The following is a 13,066-nucleotide window of genomic DNA, read 5'->3' on the forward strand; positions in this document are numbered from 1 at the left end:
GCCATATCCATGACCTTCTCTATATCTGAAAACCCATTGGCAACTCTAGAACTTTTATTACCCCCTCTAATTCCTATTACTCAACATTATCTGTGCGCTATAGGGCTGCAATTCCTAAACTGTAGGGCTGGCTCACCTAGAAGGGCCAAGGTCCAAATGTTCCTCTAGATAGACCAGAAAGCCCACCTTGGAGGACATTTAGGGTGACATCTGGGGTGAAATGTTATTTTGTGGAATGGCTGATACAACAATGTTTTCCTATATCTGTAAACGATTTGTCATGAGCTCTGGAAATTCAAAAGTAAACCCCCAGGTGGCTACAAAGGGGGATATTCCTCCTTGAGATTTATAGGAAAACCGACACCAACACCAGTGGCATAACAGAGACATTCATCACTTCATGGTGAGCGTATTTTTCAGAGGACAACTCGTAATGAGATGACCTGTGGGTGCAAGATCACTTGTCCGGTGCGACAAAGACACACGCCTACACCCACCCTCACAAATACCTCATTTAACCTTTTATGTGCTTGCAGCAATCCTACACCTGCACGACCGATTGACTCTATTTACACTAGGGCCTCTTTAACCCAATAAGTGGCTCAAACAAAATTTGCAGGACTGTTTACTGCTCACTTTTCCAAAATTCTTCTTGGTTATATTAAGGCCATGTAATGCCATCTTGTACCTTGGTCATCACTATAGGTTTTCTTCGAATCTCCCCCCCCCCCTTGCACTGCACCTTTAAACAAAGGCAAGAGAGAAGCCTTGCACTGAGAGGGAGGGAAGGGCACACAGCTAAGCTATAAACAGCTGGAAGCTACTTCTCAGGTCAGGTAAGACCGGTCTGGAGAAACACAGCAATTTTTTTCAATTACACAGCATGCCTCGGCCTGTAAAGATGAAAATCAATTTGTCTTTTTTTTTTTAATTTATACTGGGAGCGCTCAGTGGCGCACAGCATGTAAATATTGAGGTGCATCATTCATGCAAATGAAAGGGAAACGTTTAGGGAAGATAGGTCAGTATTTGGTGCCGGATGTCTCTCTTTCTGCTAGCTGCTTGCTGGGGCGATTGAAAGGTTTAGACACTCGTAGAATTCTTCTTGTTCTGCTACTAGAATTCTAGAATTCATTTCTTTACACAGATGCATCATAAACGGATGCATCAGAACCTTGGTTTGACCTTAGAGTTATACTGGCTAGGACATATACTGTATCACATAGGCACAATACATCTGCATGTGATTAGATAAACACCTTTCCAGTGCCCTCAGAAGTCCCGTGCTTGTCCCTAACTGTCAATTTAGGCCCAAAATAGGCCACCATTAAGGGGGTTACTTAGTAAAGTCCGAATGTCAAAAAATTAAAAAATTCGAGTTTTTTTTACTATACAATCAAAATTTTAAGTGAAAAAAAAACTCGGATTTTCGAGATTTAGTATACCCCAAGGATGGAAAAAGTCTGAATCCAAAAATCTGGCATCTCAGATCTGCCGAGGTTGTAGATACGTCAATGGGAGAACTCCCGAAGGTATCCTGATCTGTGCTGGGTTTCATGCAAAAATCCGATTCAAATTTTCTTGTGATTTTCACAATTTTTGTCAAGTTTTTTCCCGCACTAGAATTTTTCAGGAAAATGTATTGGTAAATTCTGCAATAGGAAATAACCCGTGCGGATTTGGTCGGAGTATATTGCAGAAAATAATGAGATCAATTTGGATTTTGACAAATAACCAGATAATTTGATTAAAATTATGGGGGTTATTTACTAAACTCTGAATGCAAAAATCCTGAAAAAATTTGTGATTTTTTTTTTTATAAAGTTGGACTTTTAAAATAATCATATATTTTTTGGAATTTATTAAACATCGAGGATGGAAAAGTTCAAATGAGAAAATCCGGCATCTCAGACCTGTCAAGGTTGCATATAAGTCAATGGGAGAAGTCCTAATGATTTTTTGATGTGCGCTGAGTTTTGTGCAATACCCATAAGTTTTCAGGCAAAAAAGCATAAAAAAGTAAAAAAGTTTGTGGGTGAAAAATTTTAAAAAATCGCAACATTTTTTTCCGCAAAGCATTTTTGATTGGAGTTTGTTGCAGAAAATGTTGAGATAAAATTGGACTTTGATAAATATCCCCCTTCTGGTACTTTGCAGGGCAGTGCTCTTGAATAAATAACCACCCAACTGTGGGCAAAAAATTGGGAAACCCGGGGAAGATATTTCAAGGCTAAGCACCTTGACTCCGGGGCAGGTCAGTGCACCAGAAAAGTCTTCCCCAGGATATTACACCATCATTACAGGCCCTATTGTAGCTCTGAATTTCTTTAATCCAGTGTGTTGAAACAACACAAACCAAAGACAAACACTCTTCGGCACTTAAAGGCGATGTAAAACCAAAATAAAATTTTGCCCAGTGAATGAAACTGTCATTTTAAGAAACCTTATAGATGAATTTCAACATTTTCGGGGGTTTTAAGGTAATTTAGCTCATGAAAGCCACAGCCGTCTGTCCATTTCTCTTGTCTGCCATGATGGTAGCTTTTGAAACAATGTTGCCCTATGATTAACAGTTCCGTGAGATCAAGTGCTACATTGTATCAAGAGACCGACAGAGACAATGACGTTCACAAATAACAGGAAACACTGGGGAAAGATTTGTCATACAAGTATATTGGAAGGCAGAATGCTATTTTGGGGTTTGCATTCCCTTTAAGGGCAGATCTGGCCTGCTGCTGGGAACACTGCTGAATATTCTGCCGTGCATTAGAGCAGCCAATCAGAAGAGTGCATGGAGGGAGCGCTTTGAAGTGCACGGCAATGTGGCTTGCTGATAAATGGCTCGCTAACGTATGCATGACTATAAGAGAGAAGACGGGGGGGGGAAAGGGCTCATTAGTTTGCACAGATCATGGGCTGGCGTGATTAGGAGACACTTTGGGTCCCTCAGGAGTTTTTTATTTCCCTACAATATTTCTTCCTTTGAAATGTAAAATCATCGACCAATATGGAGTTTTTCCTTCGCTTGATCGGGTTCCTCGAATCCCGCAGAGATTTCGCCCACTTTCTCTCCTGCTAAAAACGCTCAGAGCACGATGGAATAAACTGCAAATTACTCAAGTGACACCCATGGAGGCGAGAGGTTTTGCACACATTTAATTATGGCCTAATCACCCACATCATTTGCATGGATTTTATTCTTTTAATTATTGTGTGATGAGGGTGTGTTCTGCTTGAGTAATATTCCCAGAGTGAAGATCAACAGCTAAACTGCCTCTCTTCCCATGAACCATGCTTGTCCTTGGCATGGGACTCCATAACTGTGCTCTGTGCTTTCTGCAGTGATCTAATGGGATATAAATTCTACTACTGCCTCCCCTCCGTTGTGTTATTCTTACTCCAAAGTGTAAAAGCAACAAACTTTAATCAACTATTATCGTAACTTGGATCTCTCACCATACTTACACCTGGTGAAAGTGACATAAGCACCAAATATTTACATATATAAGGATATTTTGTGGCCATATAAAGGCACAAGGCTGCAGGCTGAGTTATATAGGGAACTCTGAGTATCTCTCATGTATTATAAGGGATAATGTACCCCCTACTGTAAATGATAAGGATATTAGAAGTCACTGAGGGGTTGTTCTGTGACCATATAAAGGCACAAGGCTGCAGGCTGAGTTATACAGGGAACTCTGAGTATCACTCATGTATTATAAGGGATAATGTACCCCCTACTGTAAATGATAAGGATATTAGAAGTCACTGAGGGGTTGTTCTGTGACCATATAAAGGCACAAGGCTGCAGGCTGAGTTATACAGGGAACTCTGAGTATCACTCATGTATTATAAGGGATAATGTACCCCCTACTGTAAATGATAAGGATATTAGAAGTCACTGAGGGGTTGTTCTGTGACCATATAAAGGCACAAGGCTGCAGGCTGAGTTATATAGGGAACTCTGAGTATCACTCATGTATTATAAGGGATAATGTACCCCCTACTGTAAATGATAAGGATATTAGAAGTCACTGAGGGGTTCTGTGACCATATAAAGACACAAGGCTGCAGGTTGAGTTATACAGGGAACTCTGAGTATCACTCATGTATTATAAGGTATAATGTACCCCCTACTGTAAATGATAAGGATATTAGAAGTCACTGAGGGGTTCTGTGACCATATAAAGGCACAAGGCTACAGGCTGAGTTATACAGGGAACTCTGAGTATCACTCGTGTATTATAAGGGATAATGTACCCCCTATTGTAAATGATAAGGATATTAGAAGTCACTGAGGGGTTGTTCTGTGACCATATAAAGGCACAAGGCTGCAGGCTGAGTTATACAGGGAACTCTGAGTATCACTCATGTATTATAAGGGATAATGTAACCCCTACTGTAAATTATAAGGATATGAGAAGTCACTGAGGGGTTCTGTGACCATATAAAGGCACAAGGCTGCAGGCTGAGTTATACTGGGAATTCTGAGTATTACTCATGTATTATAAGGGATAATGTACCCCCTACTGTAAATGATAAGGATATTAGAAGTCACTGAGAAGTCCTGTGACCATATAAAGTCTGCCAGAATGAAAATAAACATCTATTTTACCATATTATGTTACAGTTATTAAAGTGTATTCTCGTTCCCTTTTAGGTCATTAGCAGTTGGGCAACAATACTCGTCTTTGGGGACCCAACCAATTCCCTGTGGTACAATTCCAGGTCTGGTGGCAAAGCAGATGCGTTTCTGCCGGAATTATATGGAGATTATGCCGAGCGTGGCAGAGGGTGTTAAAATCGGGATACAAGAGTGTCAGCACCAGTTCCGAGGGCGACGGTGGAACTGCACCACAGTTAATGATAACCTGGCGATTTTTGGACCAGTGTTGGATAAAGGTAGGTGTTGCTATTATATTATGGATGCTCTATGATCTCTGGTCTAGGAAGTCACAGCAACCAATCAGATGCCTGCTTTCATCATTTTACCTACACTAGACTCATAAAAAACGAATTGTTGGGCCCCATCAATGCACATTACCTGTTCTTTCATCTACAGGTTATTCTAAATATTTCACTACACTTTTATGTCATCATTAGGGTCGCCGACCCCATGACTCAGATATCATGATATCTAAAAAAATTCTAGGGTATATTCTGGGTATATTTTCCCTTGTGTGTCACTAGGAGTGTTGGATAGTCAGGGACATCTGATATTATCACGCCAATAGAGAAATTTAGGAACAATTTTAAAGCTGCTTAAAATCTAAAGGTGAAATAATGGGAAATCTCGCTACCGTAGCACCGGGTCATTATTTCTAACCACCGACACAAAGAATTGATGTATGCAAAATACTATGACCTGGTCATTTGAAAAATGATCCATTTCCCCCCACCTTCCCCAGCAGGTGGGCACTTCCATCTCCTGCAGAAACGCTGACAGGCCAGAATGTTGGGATTACTTTAATTAACAGGCAATTAACCAATTAACTCCAAAACCAAATGCTTAGGTGTGTGTTGCCCCGAAGTCTTGTCAGTGGTTATTGACAGTTGGGAATGGGCACTGCGAGGTGACAAAGGTCTTTGTAGTCCCTCGGGACATGAAGAGAAACTATTGAATAATATGAGGGCAGGTGGGCATTTACTTTTAAATAAATACATTTATTTAGATTAGTCACGGACAGGTGTTATCTTGTATGCCCAGGTCTTGTGTATCATTCACACCCAAAGGACCCACTGAAGGCCAGTTAGGGGGAGATTTGGGGTGAGTGATTATTTGTGCCCTGGGTACCCCTGGAACTATATCAGGGTGACTGTTACCCCAATGTTTCTATATATCTGTAACCTTGTTATGAGCTAAGGGGGCCCAGTCTGAAGGCCAGTTAGGGGGAGATTTGGGGTGAGTGATTATTTGTGCCCTGGGTACCCCTGGAACTATATCAGGGTGACTGTTACCCCAATGTTTCTATATATCTGTAACCTTGTTATGAGCTAAGGGGGCCCAGCCTGAAGGCCAGTTAGGGGGAGATTTGGGGTGAGTGCTTATTTGTGCCCTGGGTACCCCATGAACTATAGCAGGGTGACACCCCAATGTTTCTATATATCTGTAACCTTGTTATGAGCTAAGGAGGCCCAGCCTGAAGGTCACTTAGGGGGAGATTTGGGGTGAGTGCTTATCTGTGCCCTGGGTACCCCTGGAACTATAGCAGGGTGATTGTTACCCCAATGTTTCTATATATCTGTAACCTTGTTATGAGCTAAAGGGGCCCAGTCTGAAGGCCAGTTAGGGGGAGATTTGGGGTGAGTGTTTATTTGTACCCTGGGTACCCCTGGAACTATAGCAGGGTGATTGTTACCCCAATGTTTCTATATATCTGTAACCTTGTTATGAGCTAAGGGGGCCCAGTCTGAAGGTCAGTTAGGGGGAGATTTGGGGTGAGTGCTTATTTGTACCCTGGGTACCCCTGAAACTATAGCAGGGTGACACCCCAATGTTTCTATATATCTGTAACCTTGTTATAAGTTATGGTGAGGCCTTAATGTAAAAATACACAGTTTAAACTATTCCGTGGAATAAGACCATGTTAAAACCTTGGTGACAAGACAGTGTGACTTTGTTATTGTAGCGCAGGATCCAAATTTATAGTCATAGGTGACACACAGAGAATCTCCTGTTCTCATTATGGGAACAAGTGCCAGGCCCATTAGATATTGTAGTTAAACTACTTTTGATGAACCTTTGAGGAATGACACTTTTGATGATTCAGCAGAAGTTTAAGCTTGCGTGTAATGTGATTGGTTGTCAGAGGTTTCTCATTGTGGTGCAAATAGGGAATGTCTCTCCTACAGCTGAGGAGCAGTTCCGAGAGAGGGAGGTTCATCCCAAGAAGAATCAACTTGAGTTAATTAATCTGATTGGATTAGGGTCACTGGTGACCTTCATGATGTCAAAGGTCAAACTAACTGGATTAAGTGCTTTGTTATAAGAGGCTTGGGCCTTTGAGCCGGGGATGAAGAGAACTTGTTTATTAGAGTTTAACATTCATGGAAATCTTAAGTGGAATGGAGTCTTTTCTTTAGGAAGGTCTTCGAGTGTCCACATTAAAAGGATGGTATCGAAACACATAAGGCAATTCTATAAATTGCTGCAAAAGATTATTTTCATTTGTTTGTTGCGTCTGATTCTCAGCAAATTTCCCCACAACTTGGAAATTTGGAAATTGCTGAGTTATTGTTGTAAGCCTTTTGGGCTCAATAACTAAAGTGCTAGACTGAACCAGGGCAATCACCAATAGCAACCCATATGCACTTAGTTTGAATTGGTGGTAGAAACTGAAAGTAAAGGTCTTTCATTGTAAATAAGTACATGAAATCTGGCAGCAAAATAGTTATACATCTGTTTTTTTATTCCATTATTCACTTTTAAGTTTTAATTTTTTAGTAACTAGTGTTTTCTCTTGGTGTCCCGCCAACCCAATATGACCCTGCAGATAGCTAGAATCTCTGCCATAAAGCAGGACAGTACTGCTGCTTACAATGGGGATCAGATAGGATCTCTGCAGCCACTGGGACAGAATGCTCTGTTATACAGATAGCTAGAATCTCAGCTGCCATAAAGCAGGACAGGACTGCTGCTTACAATGGGGATCAGATAGGATCTGTGCAGCCACTGGGACAGAATGTTCTGTTATACAGATAGCTAGAATCTCTGCCATAAAGCAGGACAGGACTGCTGCTTACAATGGGGATCAGATAGAATCTGTGCAGCCACTGGGACAGAATGTTCTGTTATACAGATAGCTAGAATCTCAGCTGCCATAAAGCAGGTCAGGACTGCTGCTTACAATGGGGATCAGATAGGATCTGTGCAGCCACTGGGACAGAATGTTCTATTATACAGATAGCTAGAATCTCAGCTGCCATAAAGCAGGGCACGACTGCTGCTTACAATGGGGATCAGATAGGATCTATGCAGCCACTGGGACAGAATGTTCTGTTATACAGATAGCTAGAATCTCTGCCATAAAGCAGGACAGGACTGCTGCTTACAATGGGGATCAGATAGAATCTGTGCAGCCACTGGGACAGAATGTTCTGTTATACAGATAGCTAGAATCTCAGCTGCCATAAAGCAGGACAGGACTGCTGTTTACAATGGGGATCAGATAGGATCTGTGCAGCCACTGGGACAGAATGTTCTGTTATACAGATAGCTAGAATCTCAGCTGCCATAAAGCAGGACAGGACTGCTGCTTACAATGGGGATCAGATAGGATCTGTGCAGCCACTGGGACAGAATGTTCTGTTATACAGATAGCTAGAATCTCAGCTGCCATAAAGCAGGACAGGACTGCTGCTTCCAATGGGGATCAGATAGGATCTGTGCAGCCACTGGGACAGAATGTTCTGTTATACAGATAGCTAGAATCTCAGCTGCCATAAAGCAGGACCGGACTGCTGCTTACAATGGGGATCAGATAGGATCTGTGCAGCCACTGGGACAGAATGTTCTGTTATACAGATAGCTAGAATCTCAGCTGCCATAAAGCAGGACAGGACTGCTGCTTCCAATGGGGATCAGATAGGGATTTTTATTAAAAAATATGAACAATAACAATAAACAAAATCAAAATGTCATAACAAACAAATCAAAACATACAACAGATACATATTCAAAAATCCATAGTTTTTTCCCATGAAAAATCTACCCCCCTCCACAATTTATTGTTTTCTTTATTGATATTTATTTCTTTCAATTTTATCAGGTATAATTCTTTCAAAATCTTTTTGGTTGTAAAATCTATCGATCCTTCTTCTCTCCCAAAAGTTTTACCACATCTCCTCATCCATAAGAAATATCGAACAACTGAGAAAATAACAAAGAGGGTCTCTTTATCCAGAGGATGGTCATTAGTTACAATTCCATAGGCTCTTTCCCCGTAAGTGTTTCTACAGAAATTATTGATTCCCAAAGTTGTTAAAACTTGATCATAAAGGGCTTTTGAGACTGAACATTCTAATAAAAAATGATCTACTGTTTCTTCTTTTCCACAGTCCCAGGGGCATAAACTATTTACTGCACTTAGATAACTTAAATTTCCCCTTACAAATAACTTCCCCTGTAGGGCCAACCATGCGTTATCAAACATTTTTTCTGGGAGTCTTTTTCCATTCAAAAACTTAATGCATTCCCCCATGACTTTTACAGGGCAATCTTTTGGACTCAAAGAGACAACAAAAAATGAGCTTAGCACTTGTTCATACAACTGTTTTCTTGATAAGGTTTCAATATCATTGAAACCTAAACCCCACTTTTTCAACAATTTTAAACCTAACGCAATATGTTGCGGAAAACCACCCCCCCTGATCCGGACCCCCTTCACTCTACCGCCCTCCACCCAGTCTCTGATAAAAGGCGAAACCCAGGATCTGACACAGTTTTCCCACAGAGAACACGTCCTTTGACCCAGATTCCCAAAATTGAATTTAAGAAAAATGGTGCCAAAGAAGGCAATTGGACAAACCATCCCTAGACCTCCCTCTTTCTTCTGTAGGAATGTTACCCCTCTTTTTACCGGGTTTAGCCTACTCCCCCAGAGCATCTGGAAAAACAAACTGCAAACCCGAGCATAGAGAGATTCTGGCAAGGGAAACACATAAGCAACAAAAAGAAACAATGGGATCAAAAAGGTCTTGTTCAGATTAACCCTTTCTCTATAGGTCAGCTTCCAAGATCTCCAACGCTGAACTTTTGCCAAACCAGCATCCACTTTGTCTTCCCAATTTAATCTGCTATTATCATCCCTTCCAAATTTTACTCCCAAGATTTTAACCTGCTCTGGGGCCACTGGGAAATTTCCGGCCTGAAAATCCGGTTCCCCTCCTAGAGTCCAAAAAGCTTCCGACTTTTCATGATTAACTGAGGATCCAGAGGCCCTTGAGTAGCTTCTGATGCAATCAGTGATCACCTCAACCTCCGCCTGCTTAGAAATCACCACTGACACATCATCCGCGTAGGCTACAAACCTGAGTGGCTGCCCGCCGGGCACACAGACCCCCTCCAAGCCCTTCTCCTCCAGCATCCTCAGGAAGGGATCCAGAGCAAATACATAGAGAAGAGGACTCAGAGGGCAGCCCTGCCGCACCCCGGCCCCAACATCAAAGGTTTCACCTTGCCAGCCATTAATCAGTGGGAAGCTTTTTGCCCCTTCATACAAAATCCTTAACCAACTAATGAATTTGCCTGGGATGCCGTATTTAGACAAAACAGCCCATAGATAGTCATGGTTAACCTTATCAAAAGCTTTCGTTTGATCCAAAGACAACAGGTATTTGCCCCAGCCATGAGCTTTGCATGACTCCAAGGCTTCCCTTAAAGTAAGGAGGGCCCCGAAGATGCTCCGCCCCTTCACCGTGCAGAACTGACAGGACGATAATAAAGTGCCAGAAAACAAAATCAAACGTGAAAAAAGAATCCTCGCCAGAATCTTTCTGTCAGAATTGAGAAGGGCAATCGGCCTCCAGTTCTCAACCTTCTCATCATCCTTCCCCTTTGACAGCAAAATTAAAGAAGAACACCTCATTGACTCAGGCATACCCCCCTCCAAACATTCATTAAAGATCTTAACTAACACCGGGACTAACAGCGATTTAAAGGTTTTATAAAACTCTGCTGTTAGCCCATCAGGCCCTGGAGCTTTTTTGTTGTGCATTTTATCAATCGCACCCGCCACCTCTTCCTCCTCAATATTTGCTGTTAATGGGGAAAAGTTCAAATTTACTGTATCAGGTCCTGGGGTCGCCTTTAAAAAGTTTTCAGTCCTTTCCCTCTCCAAAGTTTTACTTCTGAACAGATCAGCATAGTACGACCTTACAACCCCGAGGATACCCTCCCTGGATTTCTGCAAAACTCCCTCGGAGTCAATAAGGCCAGTCACCTGCTTTTTCTTAAAGGTCTCTCTACAATTCTGAAAAGGATCAGGGGAGTTTTTTGCCCCAAAATCTCTCTCCAGAATCATAGAGTCCTTGCGACTGTACTGATGCTGCCTAATCAGATATTTCAACCGGGCAATTTTTTCCCCCACCACCCCGGCCGAAATTAAGGTTTCCAACTTCTTCCTCAGAGACTGGTATGTTTTTGATCTTAAACCCTCCCGTTTAACAGATAGTTTTGTGAAGAAAGTTCGGATTTCTTTTTTTGCTTCCTCCCACCAGTGTACCACAGAATCAAAGAAAAAGAATTTTGACCACAAGGCTTCAAAAAACACCTTAAAAGAGCCATCCTCTGCTGCTTCTTTAAGAGACCCAATTCCCAGCCTCCACAGTCCTTTGCCTCTCTTGGGAAGATCTGATGTTCCCACTGTAAAGGATAACATTAAATGATCTGAGAAATCTACTGATGATTCCTTCACATCAGAGAAGACCTCTCCTTCTTTTACAAATATCATATCAATACGACTACTTCTATTGGAGCAAAAGTATGTACTGCTTTCTTCCCTCCCCAAGTAGCCACATCAATATAACCCGCCTGCTTAATTATACCCAACAAGAAAGCACCTTCATATTTGTTATATCTCCCAGTTCTATCTCCTGGATGTAAGGTCTGGTTAAAATCACCAGCCCAAATGACTTGGCTAGAAACACACAAGTATTGCTTTATTTCTTCTAACAGATCTTTTCTTTCTATCACTGCATGAGGGGCATAAATATTTATAAGTCTGTAACTTTCTCCTTTTATATTTACATCTAGTAAAATACATCTACCCACTTTAAGCTCTAAAAATCTCTTTACCTTAATGTCTGAGAATCCCTTAAAAAGAATTCCCACCCCCCCTGCTGTTTCCTCTGCTATGGACCAAAATGATGGACCCAACTGCCAGTCCCTTTTTGCATTAAAAATCTCTATCTTATTTGTTAGTCTTGTTTCTTGCAAAAAATAAATGTCATTTTCTTCTTTCTCCAAGTTACTAAACACTTCCCGTCTTTTTTTAACATTTTTAATACTACACACATTTATAGTACTAAATTTAATTATTTGTTCAGGCATCTTGGAGAGTTAGTTGTTCGCACAGGATTGTGTTCGGCATGTCTTTTATACTGGGGTTTCAATGGGGATCAGATAGGATCTGTGCAGCCACTGGGACAGAATGCTCTGTTATACAGATAGCTAGAATCTCAGCTGCCATAAAGCAGGACAGGACTGCTGCTTACAATGGGGATCAGATAGGATCTGTGCAGTCACTGGGACAGAATGTTCTGTTATACAGATAGCTAGAATCTCAGCTGCCATAAAGCAGGGCAGGACTGCTGCTTACAATGGGGATCAGATAGGATCTGTGCAGCCACTGGGACAGAATACTCTGTTATACAGATAGCTAGAATCTCAGCTGCCATAAAGCAGGACAGGACTGCTGCTTACAATGGGGATCAGATAGGATCTGTGCAGCCACTGGGACAGAATGTTCTGTTATATAGATAGCTAGAATCTCAGCTGCCATAAAGCAGGACAGGGCTGCTGCTTACAATGGGGATCAGATAGGATCTGTGCAGCCACTGGGACAGAATGTTCTGTTATACAGATATCTAGAATCTCAGCCAAAAAGCAGGGCAGGACTGCTGCTTTTTGAGAAACAGGATAGAGACAGAGGCACATAAATAATAGGACATAAGCTAATCTATTAAAGTACAATTTGACCTTTAACATTTGCAATTTAATTTAATTTTGCTAATTACGGTTTGCTTGTTGCTTTAAGGCAATAATACAATTGTTATATTTTGGTGAAGTTCCCGTAAACCTTCAGATCTCTACAAACGTTTCCCCTTAAGAGTTCTATAGTTCTCTGTCTTGTGGCCGTTACATGCTATTCAACACCGCGAGTAGTGTTTGATATTTGCTTGTAAGCAATCAGTGCTCCCCGCAGGGATTGTTTTTTCTCTCTAAGGCTGTCTGTCTGCACCTTTTGCCTTACATGGGTAAACATTAAGCAGCAGGTTTGTATTTGCAGAGCAATTCATGAGAAGAAGGATGGAATAAAGGAGAGCTTAGTGTGATAAAGAGTTGGGT

General features: G+C 41.5%; 1 protein-coding gene across 1 annotated transcript in view; it reads left to right on the forward strand.

The window, feature by feature from the left end:
- The window catches only part of wnt3a.L (Wnt family member 3A L homeolog), a 54,751-nt gene that overhangs the window by 24,077 nt on the left and 17,608 nt on the right, over positions 1 to 13,066 (forward strand). The window contains exon 2 of the mRNA XM_018267039.2: positions 4,661 to 4,902. Coding sequence (XP_018122528.1) covers positions 4,661 to 4,902 — 242 coding nt within the window. The remainder of the gene's footprint in view (positions 1 to 4,660; positions 4,903 to 13,066) is intronic.

This window comes from Xenopus laevis, chromosome 6L (genome assembly GCF_017654675.1).
Source record: "Xenopus laevis strain J_2021 chromosome 6L, Xenopus_laevis_v10.1, whole genome shotgun sequence".
Classification (NCBI taxonomy): Eukaryota; Metazoa; Chordata; class Amphibia; order Anura; family Pipidae; genus Xenopus; species Xenopus laevis.